Source organism: Bacillus rossius, chromosome 2 (assembly GCF_032445375.1).
Source record: "Bacillus rossius redtenbacheri isolate Brsri chromosome 2, Brsri_v3, whole genome shotgun sequence".
Taxonomy (NCBI): domain Eukaryota; kingdom Metazoa; phylum Arthropoda; class Insecta; order Phasmatodea; family Bacillidae; genus Bacillus; species Bacillus rossius.
Window position 1 is genome coordinate 121,384,200 of NC_086331.1, and position 23,512 is coordinate 121,407,711.

Consider the following 23,512-nt stretch of genomic DNA (forward strand, 5'->3'; position numbering starts at 1 on the left):
CCCGGGACGATGTCACCCTATGTCATGTGGATTGAAGTTATTTGTCATTATCTGACACTATTAATGCAGGCATGCCAAATACCTTCCAGACTCACTCATTCAAGGCTTTGGTGATACAAAAGGTCTTCATATTACACAGAGGCAACAAAATAACAGATTTAGTGACTATATCTGAACTACAAGAATACAGTTGATGCCCTTGCGAAGGCAAGTCAGGAAACAGATGATGTCAATGTGTACTACCAACCAGGGGGTGGATTAACAACACACATAACCACTTTTGCACACTGTTTTGACTTTGATTATTGGCAATTGGAACAGGAACATACGAAGTTGTGTATGCCCTCCCGAAGGGATGGACATGCCAAATGCAAGACTATATGTTGAAAAGTATTTTCAATACGAAGATGTCTACCAACAAAGAAGGCATGGAAATAATGTAATACCACCGGTCGCAAGACCGCAGGGACCCACGAACTTGTGTTCTTTACCTTTTTTCCTAGTAAAAATCAATCCCTCCTTCCAGGGGCGTAGCCAGGGGGGGGTTTTAGGGGTTCAAACCCCCCCCTTAGCACCAAATCTTTAATTAATTTCTTATTCATCACTCAAACAAATTTCATATTAAAATTAATAAAATTTTTATTATTACAATATTTAAATTTAAGAACCGAAAACTGCTAAAATAGCACTATTTTACACCTTAAAATCCAAATTTTCCCGGGGGAGGACCCCCGGACCCCCCGCTTTAATGCGGGGGGGGGGGGGGCCATGCTTCTTAACACCCCCCATACACAAATCCTGGCTACGCCACTGCCTCCTTCGCAACATAAGGAACAGCCTTAATATCCTGCAGGTCCTTCCTGATGCTAGCGCACAATGAGTCATCATGTTAACAATCTTTCAAATTGACTCATGATTCTGGAAAATTTTACTGATTGCTACAAGGGTGGAGACAATGATGGGGTTTTTCAGTGATGAACTCATTGGATTAAACATCTTGGATGATGAATTGGCGATCAAATTGTTCTAACCTTTAATATGGTGGATTTTGAACATGAACCTTGATAACCTTAAAATTCACCACTGTAACTTCCCTTGACGCCGCCTGTCAATGCTCCCTCTGAGAGCCCAGGCCGTTTTTGTCCTCAACACCTGAATTAGGGCATGTATAACGAACATGCCCACGCGTGCCGAGCAGCGTAGGAAGTGCAGTGCACCGAACGGCGTGACGCTAGTCACGGCTGGCTGTGTTGTGCAAAGCGCCCGGTCGGGTGTGGCAATGCGTAACTGAGACATGCATTTCTATTTAAAAGAATTAACTAAGACTTTTGATGTATATAATTTTCCTAAATAATTAATGTTAATGTAATTGTTTTAGTATCACAAAACTGGCCGTCAACATCTTCCCGCGCTCCGTAGCTTTCCGCGGGAAATCGCCCCCTCCCTGGCCCGTTTGCCAGGGAGATTCGTCAGTAGCCTTCCAGCACTCATCAGGGCAGGCAGCTCCGCGTACGTGGAGCCTTCACCTCTCGCGCCAAAATCAGCATGTAGCTTCAATAGGTAATATTTTCAAATCCGTTTTCATCCGCTCCACGGCCGGTCGTAAATCGACCGTACGTGTCGTACGTTTTTTTTTATTAAATATGTGTGACTCGTCCACGAGTCGTTTAGTGCAATACGTATTTCCATTGTTTTGGGCAGCCCGCCGAGGTGCCAGCACTTCACGCCTGAATCACTCCGACAGGAAAATTGAACTTTGGCCACGCGGGGCAGCATTACGCCTAAAGCGAACATTGACTCTCTAACACATCAGTTCCTGGGAAGTGCCGCGGTCGCGAGTGAGTTTCCACATCAGGTACCACTGCGCCCGCACCCAGCTTAACGTGGCCCCACGCCACCACGAGGACGAACTCTCGATAATTATATTAATTTCCCTGAGCGGTACCGCCGTCTCAGTATCATCCCGATCTCCGGGACATTTCCATGGTAAACTCTATTTCCGGGTTTAAATGTTAGTATTAGCTTCCGCCATCAGCCATGTATAGTGTATAATTTCATTGTTTTGTCTAAGTCATTTAATAAGTGACTAGTAAGCTATCCTTGTATCTCACCTTCCGGACTACCACTCTCCTTTAACAGCTAGATTCGCCACGTGCCTTCATCGTCGTCACTATCCATCTCAAGATAGCGTACGACCCTCGGTGGGTTAGTCCTCAGGAATTCCGCTAGACGTGAATCAGTACCGCCAATTGAGGGCCATGTGTGCGGAGATGAGAAGGTAGACAATGATACAGCCAGTTACGTGAAGATGTACTGTACCAGGTGAAGTACTGTATGTGTGACGTGTCAATAAAATCGGTTATGTTTACGTGTGCTTTTAATAGTTACAGCGTCCTAGGTGGCCTCAACAGCCCGGGGAGTCCTTTGTCGACGCGTCCCTGCCTGCAGCCACGAGGCAAAGAACCCTGCCCTTGAGTCAAAATCCTTGTTCATGTAATTTAAATCCAGTATTTTAAGACAGGCAGCGAGACGGCGTCACATTGTTCATAAATATAAGTTGGAACAGAAAAACTACATATACTAAATAATAAAGTGGTCATGTAGTTGAGCAGTTAACTTATAGCACTATCTGAGATATAAACTATCTATTTCAAAAGCCTCATTACAATATCAATAAACTCATGAAAAGAAAAACTATTATTTTCTAGCCAAATAATTTTTTCCTAAAATTACATTCTCGTTCACGGGATGGTAAAAAAGAGGAACCTTTCCCCTTTTGCCACCCCTTCACACCACATTAATTTAGTCATTGTCAGATTGTCAAAAACTCCCTAACCCTCCTCTTTTTCAGAACTCCCGTTGATTTACATCTCACCTTTGTCTGCCTTGCTACCCTATGGGCTCCTTTACCTTTGCGTACAACGACTACAGAAAAGGCAGAGTAGAAAAATTTCCCCCTATGATGAATCCTCTTAAGAAGTGGAAGTAAAACTTAAATGAGGTAAAAGTTAAACAGTGGCAAAACTAGCTTTGCAATATAGAAGAGAAAAACAAACTGTGCAATACTTAGGTTACTGCAGGCACTGTAAGGCACAGTAACGGGATGGAAATTTACTGATGCTGTCAACAATTCTTTGACCTTGAGTTGTTCATTTCTCCGGAGCGGTCGCTGAGAGGGTTCGTAGTGTGGTGAAACCGTCCGGACTCAGAAACTCACACTCTACTGGGCAGCAGCTGCCTGCGACGTCACGCGAGTTGCAAGGGGATGGGCTATATATAGCACAGCCAGTACACGTCCCACGCGCAGACGCGCGGACAAAGCAGCTGCAACTCACACTACGTCACAAAGTAGGGGAGAAGTGGTGGGGGTACATGCGCACGGTTTCACCTTCTCAATACTCCCACCACGGTTCGTTGGGAGAGGGAAAGGGAAAGGTCACTGGACTACTAGGTAATAAAATAACTGTAAACGCAGCGGACCCGTGCCGAAGTAGTTACTTTAAGGGCAGGCGTTATTTCAAGAGTATTTTTAGCGTAGGTATGTGATGGGGAAGTACAAGTCCTTAACTGCACAGTTCAAGTTGCAAGTCGTTCGTTTTGCTGAAGAGCATGGAAACAGGGCAGCTGAACGTGAATTTGACGTCCAAGAGAAAAGTGTGCGGCAGTGGCGAAAATTGAAAGAACAGTTAGAATCAACAAATGCAATAAGATGTGCATTTCGGGGGCCAAAGACTGGAAAGTTTCCAGAGCTTGACGCTCAAGTTCTGAACTTCATCCGCGAGTTAAGAAATAATGCCTGCGCAGTCTTGCATGAAATGGTACAGGTGAAGGCCCGGGAAATTGCTTGTTCTTTGAACATACCACATACAGAATTCAAGGCCAGTCGTGGATGGGTCACACGGTTTATGAGGAGAGAAAACCTTTCTCTGCGACGCAGAACATCCTTGAGCCAAAGGTTGCCTAAGGAATACAATGAAAAGTTGATGCAATTTCAGCGATTCGTTATTAGGCACAGAAAAACTCACGATTACCTGCTTTCGCAAATAGGTTATGCGGACCAAACAAACCCCAGTTTATTTTGATATGCCACAGTGTACGACAATAAGTCAGAAGGGAGTATCAAGTGTTACCGTTCGCACAACTGGCAAAGAAAAGTTGCGCTGTACTGTTATGCTTGCGGTGACAGCTGACGGGCGGAAACTGCCGCCGTACATAATTTTCAAAAGGAAGACGATACCAATAGGTAGTTTCCCATCTGGTGTGCATGTACGTGTCCAAGAGAAAGGATGGATGGACACCCTACTCGTGAAAGACTGGCTGAAAACAGTGTGGGATCGACGACCTGGTGCGCTTCTCAAGAAACAATCTCTACTCGTATGAGACAGTTTCCGAGCACATCTCGTTGAAGACGTCAAACACGACCTAAGTGATGGCAAGACTGACATAGCTGTCATTCCGGGAGGCCTGACATCTGTCCTGCAACCCTTAGACGTGTCTATAAACAAGCCGTTTAAGGCCTGTTCCACAATGACACGGAAACGGAACAGACGGAAACGGAGACGAAAACGGAGTATTGTTCCGTTCCGTCCGTATTGTTCTCGTTCTACAATACACAGACCCGTAAGAAATCTTGGCCAATAAGAAAGAGCGAGCGTGACGTAACTGAAAACTACGAGTATCAAGTGAACTAACTACCTGTTAAATTGAAATGTATGGTTGTTAACTTGGTAATGTAGTAAGTCGATTTTTTTTTTTTTTTTGTGTTGTAGCGGTGGTAAAGTAGTCCTCCGTCTTGTCATATATAGCAGGTATATCTTTAACCATGAAAATTAAAATTTCATTAAAATTCGTCATAATGAAACCCACGTGCACAATTCAAATTTCAAAACAAATCTTGTTTTGTTGTTCACGCATAAAAAAAGTAGTCGAGAAATACGGAAACCAAAATTAGTCAAAACTAATATCTTAATTAACATGAACGCGCAACTGTAGCTTGACAACTGCAGTGTAATAAATAACGTGCTCCTATTGGTCTAACGCAGTAACGTAAACGGAAGACTTCAGCACTGCTGAGCAGGTCCGTACGGGTCCGTCTCCGTTTGCGTGCTATTGTAGAAGCTCTGTTCCGTGAAATCCGTCTTCGTTTCCGTGTTCCGTCTCAGTTTCCGTGTCATTGTGGAACGGGCCTAAGGGACATTTACGTAGACTGTATTCTGAATGGATGGCAGACGACAGTCATAAACTCACTCCAGGGGGCAGACTGAAAAGACAGTCACTAACACAGATATGTGACTGGGTGAAACAAAGTTGGGCACTTATCACTGACACTGTGGTGGTGAAAAGCTTTAAAAAGACTGGCATCACAGTTGCTCTCGACGGGACTGAAGATGATGCTATTTGGGAAGATAGCGATAACGACGACGGGAGCAGCAACGAGTCTGAAGTCGAATAGAACTGCTTTGTTGAGCAAGACTGCTACATTCTTTGGTCACTGTCTTTTTTTTTTTGTGGCGTAAAGTGTTGTTAAAATGCAGACTACCTAGTAGAAATTTTCTGAGTGCTACTACAGTGTCAATTTTTTTAGGTACTTAAGTTAGGTAGTAATTTTTAATGTATGTAAATTTTTCAACATGTTTATCTAACATCGCGTTTACTGAGAGGCTTTAATTTTGTTTTCATGTAAGATATGATACGCAACGTAAAGAAAACGTCAGCTGTAACAGAATGGACATACATAAATTCTTACATGTCAGGAAGACAAGGCTCTGCTTTGTTTTTGTTAAAAAATTCCTGCTCAGCCTTTTCCACGCTCTGCACTCCTTCCCCCACTTCAGTCAAGCAGGGCAGGAGGGGACTCGCATGCACAGATGTCTGCCGGTAACTTTTTTTACACACTCAGTGGGCAAGGGACAGGGAGGGAGGCTCGCCGGCGCCGGCTAATGCAGACATTAGACATCTGCCTCGTGCTGTTAGTGGCCATCTCAATGAAAGATTAAAAAAATATCTTTTCACGCAAAGAGTTTATTTTGTGTAGGCTGGCTACGGCTTCTGAACGTAAGAGCGTACACGCGAGTGAGAGAAGAAAAAAAAATGAGTGGCGTCTTCCACTAATCGCTGGCACCCAATTATCTCGACACCTGTCACATTTCTCACGTCCGCTGCGGAGGGTCGCCAGTCACCAGCGCTCTGCGAAGTAGTGTGCCGCCGTTAATATTTTTCAACTGGGCTGAGGGAAGGGTGCCAATTTTACGAAGCAGCGATTTTACTGATGCAATCCGCGGAACCGTGAGCATACATAAAATCAGGGTACTAGTAAACTAATTATGAGAGAACAATTTTTTTTACTCTACACAAAACATGTAAAATTTTAAGGAAAAAAATTTTTTTTAGGACTTCACCTCTTAATGTCCGCACCCCATTTTTTTTTGTCAAAAATGTAGCCAAATTACTGCGGACATTATGCGAGTAAATACAGTAATTTTTCATGAACCTATGCCACTTCAGCTGTGCAAAATTAGACATGGCATAATCCCAGCAAACTGAGATGCTATTTAGTTTAAGGAGAGCTGTAACATTTTTGTAAACTATAAATAAGCCAGTGAATTCAAAATAAATTTAGGAATTTCACAACAGAAAGTATTAAAAATTGAGATCCAAGATCATTATTACGCTCCAGTATTCACAGCAGACATGATGTTACAATGGCCAGAAATGCAGCTGGTAAGATACACTCTCAAGACAGACAGGGAATGATGCATTGTCAGTGCGAATTAGTGCAGTATTGCCTCATGATGGTGGACAGGCTTTGTTACGACAGGGGGAAGTGAAAAATTGTTGACAATGCTGCAGACCCGAGATAAAAAATATGGAAGCGGCACCCAGAAACAGGGCTTTTGACCTCTGATGCCACAGCAAGACAAGAGCCCTGGGCTGTGCTAGGGTCACCTCTCACCACGACAACCGACTTGTTAAGAGGTCTGCCACAGTCGTGAAAACTGCACTCTAAGGTGAGAGACTGCTAAAGGTATGATGAGTAGGTGGATAACATAACAGAATCCATAAATTCATATATCCATTTGGTATGAAATGATAAGGTGATGGAGCTGAGTTTAAGTATTGTATTATTTATTTATATATGGTGTTTCGAATAATATAGTTAAGGTGCAGCCTATATCCTAGTCCTGGCTTTTCTGATTCTGCAGCCCCGATATATTTAAAAGTTAATAAGTTAATAAGCAGCTGGCAGTGCAGTGAGTCAGCCTCTGCAGTAGAAGACGAATCACAACAATGTGTTAAAAGAAGATATTTTTTTATTAATCATGTTACACATTGATTGATATGCAGTTCTAATTTTTTCATCTAAAATATATTAATATTCTTATTAAATTTTCAGAAGCTAGGTTTACTGAATCATGGTTATTTGGTTATTTACAATGGAAATAAAGGTATGTGTTGAGTAAATACACGTAACTATCTGTTAATAATATATTTTTTTCTCCATATAAATTTGGTAATACAGGTTTGTGTTGGTGCCAATTAAAATTACACAGGCCAACAAGAAAATAATTTTTTTTGGTGCCTAGGATTTTGGAACTGATTTTAGCTATATTTGGGGTGCTGAATCTAAATATCAAATCAGTTTTTTTCCTATCAGCTCTATGTTTTGAGATAAGTGTGAAAAAAGAAGTAAAATTGCCTGCTTGACTCAAGCCACTTCATCACAGGGATACCCCAGACTGGGAATCCCCACTTCATAACTGGGATACCCCAGGATGCAAATCCCATTCTTCATTTCAACACTTCAACTAAATTTGAGGTCAGTTTGTAAGTTTTAGCCGTGCAGAATAGATCAATGTTGATAAACAATGAGTTCCAGTAGAAGAAGTTGTGTAAATCAACTTGAAGTGTTTTGCTACATATGTGGAGAATACACATTAAAAGATAACAGAAAGACCTTGTAAAGAGAGCTTATCATGGATACTTTCCTCCACTGCATATGAAGCTGAGCCTTATCAAGCAGTTTGTAAAGGCTCTTGATTAGGACGGATCATTCATATATGCTATGCATTTATTGGGGAAAAAATGCCTCACTTGAGTATGGAAAAAATTAAAGCAGGAATATTAAATGGCACAGAAATAAGAAAATTCATTAAGGACCAAGCATTCATAAATACCATGAATGAGACTGAGTGAAAATCCTGGACTTCATTTGATGCAGTTGTCGGAAATTTTCTGGGCCAACGAAAAGCAGAAAACCATGTTGAAATGGTAAACGATATGCTTAAACATTTCAAATCCCTTGGGTGTAACATGAGTATTAAGGTACACTATTTACACAGCCACCTGGACCGTTTTCCTGAAAATTAAGGAGACAGCAGTGAGGAGCAAGGTAAAAGATTTCATCAAGATATTAAATTTATGGAGGACAGCTATCAAGGAATATGGGATGTGCACATGTTGGCAGATTGTTGCCGGAGTATAAAAAGGGACTGTTCTAAGATACATTCAAGAAGTTCACGAAAAAGAAGCTTCTGAAATGTTGAGTGACTAGTTGGTTCCATCAATGACATAGTACTATTTTTGTATATATAATAATATTTGTGTAATTTATTAATAAGAATTCCATACTTAATTTTTAGATTTCATTCATGGATTTAGATTACAAACATAAAATGTACAATTCACTAAAACATTATATCTTAGAAATTTTACCTCCTAGGCAAATCTGATGCCATATTTGAATTCAGGGCACCAAATTCATATGAAATCAGCTACAAATACCCCGGCACCAAAACTATTGTTGGCTTGTGTTATCATTCAAGAGTATACTGCACCCCACATTTAAGTTTAAGTTCAGCTTGGAACAGCTGTTATTATTTAAACCAATTTTTACAAAAGACTATACAGAAATAATTACACACTAAGAAATAATCACAATGCACATATTTTATGACATAATTATAAACTATATGAGTTAAATAACAGAAAATAATAACACTGAGTAAAAGAAAACTTAATAAATTAAATAGTTAGCAATCAATCATGTACAGTAAATTCATTTCATTTTCTAAAACAAAATCACAACATTTTTGTAAAGATGAAAACTACTTTATCATGCAGACATACATTACAAACTTTTAACAGTGAAGGGAAAAAATATAATAAATGCAGGGGCAGAAAAACACATTTATACACATAATATGATCAGCCAGAAAACCATTTTTTGTCTGAAAACTTAATTTTTTGAGCAACTTTGAAATTAAATTGTTTAAAAATAAAAGTATACCTGCATCTTAATCATGAAAGCTACCCAAATAAGATTTATCTTAAACTCAATTAAATTTTTGTTTTAACATCTTTCATTATCTAAATATTTCTAAACTTCTGACTTTCCTCTTCTTAACTCAAGCAATGTTAAAACAACCACTCAGTTGTGACTAGTACTAGTCAGCTAAGCCAGCTTTGATAAGTGGTATTATAAATTGTATCTGAATCTTTGATCGATAGCACACGTTGACAGTCTACTACTAGTAAATACAGCTATCGAGTGATTTCGTCTAACTGTAAATAGTAAAATTTAACCAGTTCTGAATTAGATCACACAGTATTTAAGAATCTTATTGTGATTATGTTATTTGTGGTAGAAAAATGTTTCTAATGACTATTGTTAGCATGTTTAAACTAAAAAAATATGGTACATATTACAGAAAAGGGAATGTCGAACAATGAGATACTTGCGTTAAAAATTATGAGAAACAAGAGGTTTTTCCACAACAGTTGCTTAAAGTTGAAAACAATACATGAAACTAGAAACATCTGCACTGCTATCTAGATTCAAATATAGAAACTAATGGCATGTGTACTGTCATTTAGTCGCTAAAAACAGAAACCTCCTTGTCAACTGTCCTATGCTTGAGGTGATTCCCTAGTAAATTTAAATTTAATCTGCTGTAGTATAAGCCGTAGACATATTTTTTTAAAGACTAAAACAATAATATAGCTTTGCCTTTTGGTGATTAATTTATAAAAAAATCATGTATTTGACCATACATGTGCACAATATAAGTTTATGCAATAAAGGGCTAAGTGCAAAAAAAAATTGAGTCAGACCGAAAAATCAAGCTAAGTTACATCACCAACAACCTATAAAGTGGGCTAAGTACCACAACCATGATGATAGTGCATACAGTTCTGAAGCACTCACCACTGTGGTTAACTCGCATACAGTCCTACTGCAAATACGCAAATGATGATCACCAGTATTATGAATTACCTTAATACACTACATAACTTTTTAATGGATTTTAAGCATACTTGTCCAATTCCCTATCAACATGAAAGTAAAAATTTTGGAGTTTGAATGTTTCTTACTAAATTACAACCTTACTACCAAATCAATTTGGATAAAATTTAAAACAGAAATAGCCAATATACTGGATTTAACACACAAACTGTAGGTCATTACGAAATTTCATCCCTAAGAGAAAGAAAATGGGGTAGGTTTGTATCTATAAAGAGAATATCATATCATAGAATCTTCTTATGGGGAATTTAAGATACTCGGAAAGAGTTATTTTCTACGTCTTATCAATTTTCTATAAATTTAACCGTAAATTAGGTAAAAAAAAAAGGTTGTAATTTTGTTTTTACAACAGGAAAGTATAGCTCCGAAATTAATAATTCGGGAGTTAAAATTATGGGCATTAAAAAATACAACTACCAACTGTTTCTTACCACTTTCTGATGTTTAAGTTGATGCTAAAATATTATTATGAATAATGAACACAAAAAAATTATAAATTCGCTTAACTGTTTCCTGAAATTTCATTCATATGTGTAAAAAATAGGGTTCATTTGTTTGTTTTATTTTTTGTTAAGAATCTACTAAATGTGAAGATAATAAATTGAGCATGAATGGCATGAACAAGAGAGAGACACAAAAAATATTTTTTATTTTTTTTTAAATTCAACCTCTAAGATGGTGAAATGGAAGTAAGTTGTGGCTTCTTATAAAAAATAAGATATCTAAATATAATCGAGTAGTATGTAAGATACTGGATGTATTTGATTAGCATCATCCAACAATAGTGTACAGTGAAAATAAATCGATTTTTTAAATTTTTTTTTTTACTTAATTATTTACTAATGAAACAATTTTCATAAATTTATTGAATTGTTGAAAAGATTCTTGGATTAAAACAAAGATTGCTCTTCCTCCAATAAAAATAATAATAAAAAAAAATTTACACACACAAATACCGTTAAATACATTTCTGGAGAAAACTGACAGTCATAGGCCAAAAATAGCAAGCATGTGGGGTAACCAAGACAACTGTAAATTTTAAACATTATTTATTCAATTTCATTTAAAATTTTAGCGTTAACAAGCAATTAAAAAACTAGTTCTCTTGCACCATGCATCAGAATGTTCATGTATATTAACAAAAAGGCTATTAGAGTAATATGTACATGTCAAAATTACGAATGTATAAAAGTACCCTTATGGCTTGAAATAGTGCTAAAATTGCTTTAATCTTTATGCCACTAAGCCTGTAACACAATGTATAACAAATCAAACTTAAATAAATCGCTAGATTTATAAAAGCTGTTCAGAAACTCACCCAAACTATTTCAGGAGGTGGTTATTATGGAAACTGATGTAGTATGCACAGATGTCACTAAGAACCTAGCTAAATTCCTGAGGATGACACTCATGCTTGAAAATCAGGTTTAGATATGTTATTTGTGGATAGTATCAAAAATCTTGCAAACTAACACAACTCCTTGCTTGGCTAGTTTTTTTATGCTATCATGTTCTTTATCAAATGAACAAAATTTTGATAGTAAACTCTGTTATTGCATAAAACATTTGTGCCTTCCAATGGAATGGATATTTGATGTCATGTATTTAATCCAGTCTGAGTTCACACAGTACTAAAATTAACTCAAAAAATAGCAATAGACTTTCATCATTTCTAATATAAGAATGCTCCTTATTGGAAACTTCCCATGAAGTTTCTTTTGTGAATTGGTGAGCAGATTTGTTGAATATGTTAAAATTACATACCAATATGCATTCCTGACACATTACAATAGAATACACTTAACATTTTTCCACATAAAATGCTCAATATAACATTTAATTAAAGCCTAATTAGTAGAGACATGCAAAAGGTGTGTTTATTTTGCGATGAAAAGTGGTGTTATTTTCCCTTAAAATCGGTGTTATTTTTACCTAAAAGCGGGTTTATTTTTTTTTTTAATTTTTGCGATTTCAAGTGTAAGAAATATGAAGAGAACATTGTAATATAATTGCACCATCAGTTGAAACATTATAAATTAAAATTACACAAATATAGGTTAAAAAGACACAAGTTTAAGAACTCAGATTCTAAATTAAGTCAACCCAATAATTTCAGAAGCAAAGTACTTTGACACAACGTTTAACTTTCAAATGAAATAATAGCCATTGTAGCTAAATTTTCTTATTTCAAATTAGTTCTCTTGTCAGTGAGAACATTAATGTATTGTAACAAGAAGCGTTCCGAATCAACGTTTGCACACAACATCCACACTGCTTCTAGGCACCTGTCAGAAAATTCAGGTTGTGAAAGTTTTACAACTTGAAGTGCCTTCACTACATCCACACTACTTTCCTTCATTTGTTTCTCAACTATCTGTTTCAACTCTCCAAAACCGGTGATCAGCTCCTGGCGGTCCATTTCTTTCAGAGTAGAAACATTACACAACTTAGCAAGCAAAATAGGGATCATGTCTGTAATCAAAATATTTTTTTGGATCAAAGGCAGTTAAGGGTTTTCAAAGTCAAGTCTGCTTGGATCTGTAGCCATCAAGCTGGTAAGCTTCACCAGAGATTTTGTAGACACTTGCACTACACTTATTTTCACAGCAGCTGCTTTCGTGGTGTTCATGTGGTCCAAAACTGGTTTTGTTTTGTCAAAAAAATGCACTGCTTCATGTTTTCAAAGTTGCATTGCATCTTGGTAAGCTCGCCAAGCAAAATATTAGCATTTGGGTATCTCCAGCCTTCTAGCCTCGTTATTAAAGTATTTTCGGATTTAAAAAAAGTTTTTTTAACACATATCGCCCAACTACTTATTAACCCTCGCATATAACCCACGATCACAAAATTCGTGCTCACGAAGTTTGGTGATTGCTTGAGGTTTCGGCATATTTTACACTTTCGAACTTCTGCTGAGAAATATGAAGACGTTTTCTATCACAAACTACAGTTTTTATAAAATAGTTGCACTGTATACAACATTTTTAAACGAAAATTAACATTCTTAAAAATAAAACGTAATTGTTAAGTCTGTTTACAGTGAGAACAAATTAAAACAGTTTGCATAGTCCATAGTAGATGCAAGATGAACAGTTGAGCGTAATTTATAATTTGCTTCGCGACACAAGCGCTGTAATGCACAAAATATCCAACAAAATGGCCGTACATTACTCTTTGACTCTGTAAACGTGCCTTCGAGAGAACGTGAGCGTATTAGTGCAGGAGTGCAGTTCGCCAAGAATGCGTCGTATCAAATAAATAATAAAACGTAAACATTGGCAAGTGTACTCTTTACGTTGATGGTGTTATCAGTGGTGACAACGACTGTTTATTTACTTTTTTTTAAGTTACCAAACGGCGGGAAAGTGTGGTTATTCGTGGTAAACAGACATATTTCGCACAAAAAATTTGCGGTATCAGAAAATATGTAAAAGTGAGGTTATTCGTGTTAAACTTACAAATTTCGCGTAAAAATTCGTTTTATCGTAAATGCGAAATTTGCATGTCCCTACTAATTAGGATAGCTTTCAGGTCTAGATACAAATAAAATTCTTTACACTAGAATAAAGTTTATGCAAAAACTGGAAAATGTCCATCTGATTTGAAAAACAAAAACCACGTAACAAATATTTATGTATGTTACCTTTTCGACACAACACAGTTCAATTTTTCAACTGTTAATTTTAAATTCAGAAAAAAATCAATTGGACTTCTTGGATTTGAGTTCACAACATATTTATTATGGAAGGAATTTCTTTAGCTCTGACAAAATTCAGTACGTCCGACTCAACTAATGAAAATATTTTATGATTTAACAGTTCATTAGAGACTATTTTTCTAGGTAGTATGGACATAGGTATTTACAAAACCTGGAACTGGATAGTTGCCCATACTGTCAGCTGAACTTCAGAAGAAGGTATCTGCCTTCTTCTGATGTACAGCTGACAGTACGGTCCTCTCTTTCTACTCTTCTCTGCTTGCAGAAGGTTTCCATGGTTACCTTGTACTAATGTGCTAAGATATTGAACAATATCTTTGGTAACTTAAAAAATGTCTGCTCCTTTGAAATATTTGAAGTGGTTTGTTTCTAGCTGATTCTAAGCTATGTATATCTGCAGAAATTTCTTTACTGCCCTTCACCTGACAAAAAAAATGAAGTGATGACCAGTACCCGTAAAAAACCAATACAATATTTACCCGAATAAACCTCACACAATTTTTAGCAAAATGTGACATTTAAAAATCATGGTGCATGGCTTACTCAAAATTTGACAACCCTACATGGCAATGTTGTACAATGCAAGTTCATCAAACTCAAGGTTGGTTAACCTGCTGTTGTTAATGGATGACAGACATCTTGCATGTGGTTCATGAGTGTGTTTTTGTGAGAAAGACATTGCAATGTTACCAAGGATTTATGGTTGAGATCAAATACGGTTGCTGAAAAAACCAATAATGATTGAAAATGCTCAAGGAAAATCTTTCTGCAGGGAGAAAGGACATTGTCGACAAAAGTCATATACGTGACTGGAGAGAAAAAAAAAAAGACTTGTTTTTGAGTGATGGTAGTATTGCAGTAAAAAGGCGAACATTTCTTGCGTATGCTTACTTAGCAATTTCCAAATTTATTTAATTTATATATATATTTAATAGTACTCTTATGGCAAGCATAAAAAGAGTGCTGAAAAAGAAACAGGCATATTTCAACACCGGTACCGAGAATGCTATTAGTTTTACACAAAACCTCAAAGAAAAATATTTTATTTTGAATAATTTTCTAAGTCGGTAATAAACATTTAACAGATATTTGAAGTATCATCACAGGTTCTGTTTTTAAGTTTGGTGCACGACTTATTCCACACAATAAATTATTTTGTTTATGGTCTAAATATTAGGGCTTATTCGGGTAAATATGGTAAGTTCATATTCCTACAAAGCTTAGACCAGTCATACATAATTAAACTATTTTTTTTTACAAAGTGGTCTGAAAAAAGTAGATAACAGGTTACGACAATACCTAAAATTTATATAACACAAATATAAAATATTTGCTTCAGTCCAAATTCATCATGAACGAATGTAATAAAAATATAATTAAAATGCTATCGTTCACACTGATGTCAGATATCCTCTTCAACATCTTCATCAGTGGTGAACTCTGACACATCGCTGCCGGCTCCTTCATTATCTCCTTCCTCATCATCCAACATGTCCCACTGTGGATGTTCAACTGGGACTTCTGGTGCCTCTTTCACATCCAACTGCAACCAAGTATTACCAGTTGTACAACGGAAAAATTGCTTGTGATGCTCTAATACAAATTTACTTGCATTATATATAAAAAAATATAGTTTAAAAAACTAAAGAAACATGCTTTTAAAGATTATCAAACTAAAAAGTAAAAAATTTATGCCATATTTTTTGTATACTAAGCTCCCCATGCTTTTTTCTCATTTATACTAGTATTGCTTATATACTATTGTCATAAATTAAATTTTAAAATTATTTTTTACTTTTTAGTTTGATAATCTTTAAAAGCATGTTTCTTTAGTTTTTTAAACTATATTTATTTTTAACTTTTTAGTTTTATATTCTTTAAAAGCATGTTTTTTCAGTTTTTTAAACTATATTTATGTATAATTATCATAGGGAAATGAGTTACCGACACTACCTATTACCATCTGAGATAACTATTTGGAGTTGCAACGTCACAAAGAAATGGTAAAGTCTCTCCGAATCATTTACAGTTAGATGTATGGATATAATCTTAGAATTTACCGGAAAAAAAAAAAACATTTCTTTTTTTTCGGCGTGGCCGGGAGTAGAACCCACGATCGCTGAATCCGAAAACTGATGTCACAGAAGTCGCGCGCCTTAGACCGCTCGGCTAACGAACGTAATGATATTGGTGGGACATTTTACAGTGATCAGCCACTCACTCTTAGTCGAAAGAGTTACAGACGGACAGACAAACATACAGGTGAAGATAATATAAAGCATGTAAAAAAATATAAATATATGTAAGGATTTTTGAACATAAACATAAAAAATTTCCATAAAATAATTATATTCTAAAAAATATATTTATGGTTTTCGAAGTGCCACCCACCAATATGGACCTCAGCCTAAATCATAATGACACTTTTAAAAAGAAAATTACAGACAAACTAAACCGGTAGGTTTCTATAAAACAAGTGATTTCATGGATTATTCCACCAAAAAGAGGTAATAATAATAATAATAACAAAACATAATAAATAACAAAGTTCTATAATATGACAAATCTAAAAAAAAATTAATAATTTTTCATAAAAAAACCATAACTCTATTACATCAATTCTTCGCTTTCTCATTTGTTGTTTCGGAACTAATACAGATTGGCAGAAGATAGAATAACTCGATGCCCTCTTAGTACAAAAAAGACACACTGTGTACAACTTATTATTTTCAAATACACTACATAGGTTTGGTGTACTCAATTTTACAATGTAATGATGTGACTAAATCAGTGTTAATTAAATAAATATATAAATCCAAACTTTGAAGGCATTTATATTAAAATAAAAACAACCATTCCTCTGAAACAAAGGCAAATGTCCATGCTGTCACCTATAGAGTGTCCCATTCTTAGATTGCTGTGTGGAAGTAAATGGGATTTATATTTTTAACACATGCCGACTTTTGTAAACGCTGTCCTTAAATGACCTCATCAGATATTTAAACTTGTCAAAAGAAGCTTCTGAATTACTAGCTTCCAGGTTGAAGGATAAAATTTACTGGAACAAGGAACCAAAATTACTTATTACCATACAGTTGAGAAAAGGGTCTGCTACATTTCTTCTCTCAAGAAGAAAATCTTGTATTTTGTCACAATATTAGAGGACTCCTGGAAAAAATGAGTCTTCCTGAATATTTTCCAGATAATTGGTGCCTATTCATTGATAGCTCAAAGCAAAGCATAAAATGTGTTCTTCTACACAATGGAAACAAATATTGTTCAATACCAATTGCTCACTAAACGTCAATGAAAGAAACATATAGCACCATGGCTTTGGTCTTGGAGAAGATAAGGTATCGTGAACATCAATAAGTGATTTGTGTGGACTTAAAAATGGTAAACTTTCTCATCAGACAGCAAAGTGGCCATACCAAATATCCTTGTTTCTTGTGCCTCTGGGATAGCAGAGACAAAACACACCACTAAGTTAGACAAGTGTGTCCTAAGAGAGAAGACATGGCCATTTGAGAAAAAAAGTTATTAACAAACACTTATTTGAACGGCAGAAAATCATCTTTCCTCCACTGCATATCAAGCTGGGCCTTATGAAGCAGTTTGTAAAGGCTCTTGATAAGGGCGGATCATGCTTTGTATTTATAGGGGGAAAAAAGCCTCACTTGAGTAAGGAAAAATTAAAGCAGGAAAATTTAACGGCCTAGAAATAAGAAAATTCATTAAGAACCAAGCCTTTGAAAATTCCATGAATGAGGCTGAGCAAAAATCCTGGAATTTTTTTGTTGCAGTTGTCGGAAATTTTCTGGGCTAACAAAAAGCAGAAAGCCATGTTGAACTGGTAAACAATAAGCTTAAAAATTTCAAATCCCTTGGGTGCAACATGAGTATTAAGGTACATTATTTAAACAGCCACCTGGACCGTTTTTCCTGAAAATTTAGGAGACAGCAGTCAGGAGCAAGGTGAAAGATTTCATCACGATATTAAAATTATGTAGGACCGCTATCAAGGAAGATGGGATACGCACATGATGGCAGATTATTGCTGGAGTTTAAAAAGGGACTGTTCCAAAATATATTCAAGAAGTTCACAAAAAAGAAGCTTTCAAAGTGTTGAGTGAGTAGTTGGTTCCATCGATGACTTGGTACTATCTTTGTATATATAATATTAGTATATACTAATAATATCTGTGTAATTTAATAATAAGAATTTAATTTTTAATTTTTAAATTTGATTCATGTATTTAACCTAAAATAACATAAAAGTACATTTCACTGAAACATCATATCTTAGAAATTTAACCCTCCTAGGCAAAAACTAATACCATATATGAATTCCGGGCACCAACTTTATATGAAATCAGCTCCAAATACCCTGGCACCAAAACTATTGTTGGCCTGTGTAATTTATAACATTGCAAGACCCTGCCCAAATATGTTGTTTGTATTGTTATGAAAACTTTGTGGACCTGTTTTAAACATTGTGTAATGGCGGAATGTGTTTGTTTTTATGCAAGATATAAAAAATAAATCTACGCAAAAGTTCTATTAAATGTTTTTCTTCAGTAATAACTGCCCAACTAAATATGTTTTCAACCTTGAAATTGAAAACATTAACAAACAGTCTCAGCGAACATTCTCATTATTTATAATTTTTGAAGTGTTTTGTGAATGTTGCAAGTCAGGTCATTTTCTAGCCGAGCCAATCTGAGTTGTACTAAATTATTAGTATTATATGTAGTAAATGTGTGTGTAAATCATAAATATTGCCCTTAAGACATTTAGAAAGCACCTCAATAATGCAGTAACTAACAAACATTTACTGTTTAACCATTGAAGCTGTACAAAAAAGAAATAGCTTGGTGTGATTTTTTAAACAAGGTATTAAAATACTGTGAAATATTGGCAATGTTATAACTAGCATGTAAAATAAAATATTTTGAAAACAGTTGAGCTAATAAAAAAAAACATAACCAGTTTTAAAAAAAACATTAGATTTATTCTTCTGAGTTAAAAAAACAAATATCTCAACAAAAAATAAAAAAAAATAAAAATTGAACTATGCACATATTTTTCTAGAAAAATCTATGCACAATTAAAACTAATATTCTTTTTAACCAATACAATACCTTTATGTCATGTGTTTGATCAAAGCCTAAGTAAGAGTCTGAACGAAGACAAACTGTAAATGTATAGAGATTTGGCCATCTTGGAGCTGTGAACTTTAACTGTACTTCCTCTTTGTCCACAAGGGCAGTTAAGTGATAAGGAGCAGTTAAGAGTGTGTGGCTCTTTCGATCACTCACATACACCCACCAGTATTCTTGCTTGTCCTGCAAAAGAAAAATTAATATTTTTTTTAATAATTTGTACATATATGTACATACGTAAGCACGCAACTATGTATGCATGTATGTACATAGGTGTCCCAACATCCTATTAACTTTTCTCCTTTTGAAAGATTTCTACAAAGTACTAGTTTACTTCTATTGGTATTCATTCAACATGATACATATTTAAAAAATGACATGAATGTCTTTCAATTTCACTTAAAAAAGAACAAATGCCATAGTAAATACCCTGAGATTGTGCATGCTTGTTGATTTCCAGTGATAACAAACTTTAATGAATAATTATGTCACTTCACCTTCACAGTTCTGCTTTTTTTTTTCTTCTGAGAAAAATGAATTCGAACATATGCATAAATTATTATAGGACTTTAATATGTTTATGTAACAACATGCAACATCTTCTCATTATATAATACTAAATTTATTACTGGCATTACTATTATATTTAAAAAATATATTCTCTCTTTGGAGATTTCACGTGGTAAATTTATTTATTTATTGCAACATGCTGTCTACAGTTAAAACCTTATCTGATAGGCATAAAATACAGTGAACAAACAAAGAACAACATAAACCGAGATCAAGTACTTTAATGACAAAGCTAATATTAAAAATAAAAATAAAAATTATCAATACCATATTAATGCCAAACAAAGGAAATATGCATAACAATATTTAAAAGAAATGAATGAATAATTTACAAAAATGTTCAGAGTATATGTAGGGTAACTAATAAATGAATTTAAATACAAAAAATATAATATGATATAAAGCTTTAGTACTAAGGTTAGGATAATTGAGCTAGTAGTAACAACTAGTAACAGAATATGTGAAGTTATTACTTATACAGTTAAATTGCCAGGTTTTATAAATTGTTAAAATTGTAAATCAACCTAAAAAAATTATCATTCTTTTTGTGGAGTGTGGACAAAAATGATATTAAACGACTGTGAAACTGTGGCACTCTAAATCCAGTATTATAAGAATATATTTGCAATTAATTTTTGAGCTATAACAATTTAAAAAAAAAGTGAATGTAGGTATGCTCTTTGGTCTGTAACAGCAGTTAAGTTAGATTGAGAAAAATGTTTTAGATCTATAAGTTTGAATATTTTATTTTGAATTGATTCAATTTTTTCTTTATCGGATGAATTGATAAAAATTCCAAATTACTAACAATATTCTAATTTAGACCATGAAAAATATAGAGAAAGAATATAATCAGAAGTAGTAGCATAAAAGGAGATAAATCTGATTACGACTTAAGTTTTTCTGGAACTACTGACTGGGTGATTTGAGAATTACAGCATTATCTAGTTTGTAATCATATTTATAAGGGAAATATTTCCTAGTGAAAGATATGATGTTTGTTTTTCTTCCTTATTAAGAGATACTAAATTAAGTTTGCACCAATTGAAAATTGCATTGATATAAGTTTGTAATAAAAGACAATCATAAAAATAGTTAATTTTACTACAAATTCCGAGGTCATCAGCAAACAGTACTCCAGTGGAGTGATTGGGAACATAAGAAACATCATCAATGAATATACAGTAAACTCCCGATCATCTGGGTGCGGATTATCCGGTTTGCTGGTTAATTGTGGCATATTTCACTTCCATAAACCATAAAAACAATTTTTGACTTTTAAATTTTTTATTTCCATGGATGCACAATGGCAACAACACTTGTGTAACCAGAGTTTCAGTCAATGTTTATATTCTGTCATCACGCATGTCAGGAGTGTCAGCAGTAACTCTGGACAGAGAAGCCAGAAGCTTTCAGGGCTAGGGCTAGTTTATCTCGTACCTCCTAGGATGCGCTGGTTGCAAATCATGGCAGAAACGCATCTACTAAATAACAGTGTCAGGAATTACGTTAACAGGTTAAATAATCGTTCTAATAATATAAAACGTTAAGTTTATGCTCTTTAAAATCTTATTACAACTGAAATAAATCTCCTATATCAAAAACATTACTACGTATTTTGCAACACAGAAAAATGGGTAGCGCCTACATAGGAATGTTATGCCCACATCTTATTATGTAACCAATGCATTGCGTGAATTATTAAATTTAATTTTAGGTGGTTTAATCTCAAAATGTTACTCAATATTCATTTAAATGAGTTGAGTCTATCTTCTTTCCCTAATGCATCAGCTCTCCTTGCACCTGGAGGATGATGGTTACTCGGCAGGTAAGAGAGTAAAAAACACAATTATCCGCGCTGCTCCATTCCAGCCGGCGACCCTATAACCCTTGACAGGCTGGAAAAGCACAGAGATAGAGAGGTATGTATGCTATAGGAGTGAAAAGGAGCAGGTTCGCAAGAAGGCGTCTAGGACTCTTGGGTGGGAACAAAGTCGGCGGAGAAATGCCTTCTTCATGAAGCTTAGCAAGACCAGCTCCTTCTTCTGCCAGGCCAGTGTGAAGAGGGACAGTACTCAGTACTACAGATCATAACTGAGGTGTGGTTATGAAATTGGTGGCCTTTGGCAAGGGATGTTGACTGTTCCAGTGAGGCAGGTACCGCGGTGGTCCATCACCTCCAGCCAGTTCCCCATGTTTGAGAGTTGCTGTGGAAGTCCTAGTCTCATACAGCACTGGAAGGTCCATCAACTTGTCTAGGCATTAGGCAATGAGCAGAGAACGAGAAGTACGAGAAAAAGCATGGTTAGAGGGCAGAGGGCGGATTGTCCAGTAAATGCTGCCCGCTGGGAGCAATATCTGAGGGGAGAAAATAGAGAGTTCTACCAGCTGCTATCTTTTGGAGTAACTGAGTGCTAGGGAGAGAGAAAGTTAAGGAATGGAATGTGAGTAGCAATAAGTTGGCTGTCTCAAAAATTTCCACTCATAATTTAAAATATTTAATCCAGGGATTTCTTTGCCTGATGCCACTGATAACACACCAAAACATTTTCTGAATAATCATTTGTACATATACAGCAGTAGTTTGTCTCGGGCAATTCAGTGTCCTGTCCCTCTAACACCATTGTATCTAGTTCTGGTGTGGAGAAACAAACATCCCCCACGAATGGTTCTGAATCTTGCATATCTATTGAATAATGTTATGTTCCGTGTTCATGTCCAGAACATCACCATGCCATTTACTGATAATGCCAACCATTGTTAGCACTTGGCACTACATACGCACTCACACTTACACAAGAAGTTCTGTAGCTACAAAACAATCAACACATGCTTCGTTCACATACACACTAAATGAGGCATCACAGCAGATGCCTAGAGGTGGCTCAAGATTAATCTTTAGTTATGGGATGAATGTGAGCACAGTTGGTGCATCGTGATACTGTTACATGATAATAGTGCAGAATAAGATCTTACTGTGCAGAGGCGCCTAATTTTGCCTATGTTAGCATTCGTAAAATTTTTCATGTCAACTATGTGGTATAAATTTATACAAACAACATCATAATTACTATTAGTGTTACAGAAAGGATAATATTTTGCATTCATGAGTTGGCATGCAAATGAAATGTAGTACACACCATTCAAGATGTGAATTTTCTTTCCCATATTAGAAGATGGTGAGGGGAATATAATAAAAGCCAAAATCAGAGACTTATCTTTTAACAAAGTAGTTTCAGTTATCAATACTACCCGAGTCCCGCTGGCCACCCACATTCCTGCACCCATACTTTCTTGTCTAGCCTAAATAATTAATAGTTGCCCCAAAAAAGATGTGTAGGAGGAAAGCAGATCCTAAACCCTCTTTCTACACTTCAGGGAAAGGAAAACAACAAATAAACAGAAGCGAGTTCTGGAGGCACAGAAACGCACCAAGAAATTTCCATGGTATCAAATCATCTGTCTTGTCATTTTGAAAGCATGCTCCATTGATTGATTCACTTTTATTTACTCAAAAGATTTTCATGGAATTATTTATTTTTATCAATAAAAGTTTCCCAATTTACCCTAGCAGAAAATTTCATTACAATTCCCTATTTTCTCATTTTTCCTAGTTACAAGCCACCATGTATTTTTACTTTGCTGCATATTTAATATTATCATGTATATTTAAAACAATTAAGGTTTCAATAATAAATAATGTCTCATTTCCTTACTAAACAGTAAAACACGGATCCTGCCTGCAGCAATGCACCATAT

General features: G+C 35.7%; 1 protein-coding gene and 1 long non-coding RNA gene across 2 annotated transcripts in view; one reads left to right on the plus strand and one right to left on the minus strand.

The window, feature by feature from the left end:
- Positions 1–1,293: 1,293 nt before the first annotated feature.
- On the plus strand, positions 1,294–2,678 carry LOC134529712 (uncharacterized). The gene is made up of 2 exons (XR_010074678.1): positions 1,294–1,560; positions 1,702–2,678. It is a non-coding gene; the product is annotated as an uncharacterized LOC134529712 (long non-coding RNA).
- A 4,795-nt stretch (positions 2,679–7,473) lies between these two features.
- Positions 7,474–23,512, minus strand: part of LOC134529711 (translocation protein SEC63 homolog) — a 77,674-nt gene continuing 61,635 nt past the window's right edge. The window contains exons 14-15 of the mRNA XM_063364081.1: positions 19,163–19,366; positions 7,474–15,564 (exon numbers count right to left, since the gene is read on the minus strand). Of these exons, the coding sequence (XP_063220151.1) occupies positions 15,424–15,564; positions 19,163–19,366 (345 nt within the window). The 3' untranslated portion in view covers positions 7,474–15,423. The remainder of the gene's footprint in view (positions 15,565–19,162; positions 19,367–23,512) is intronic.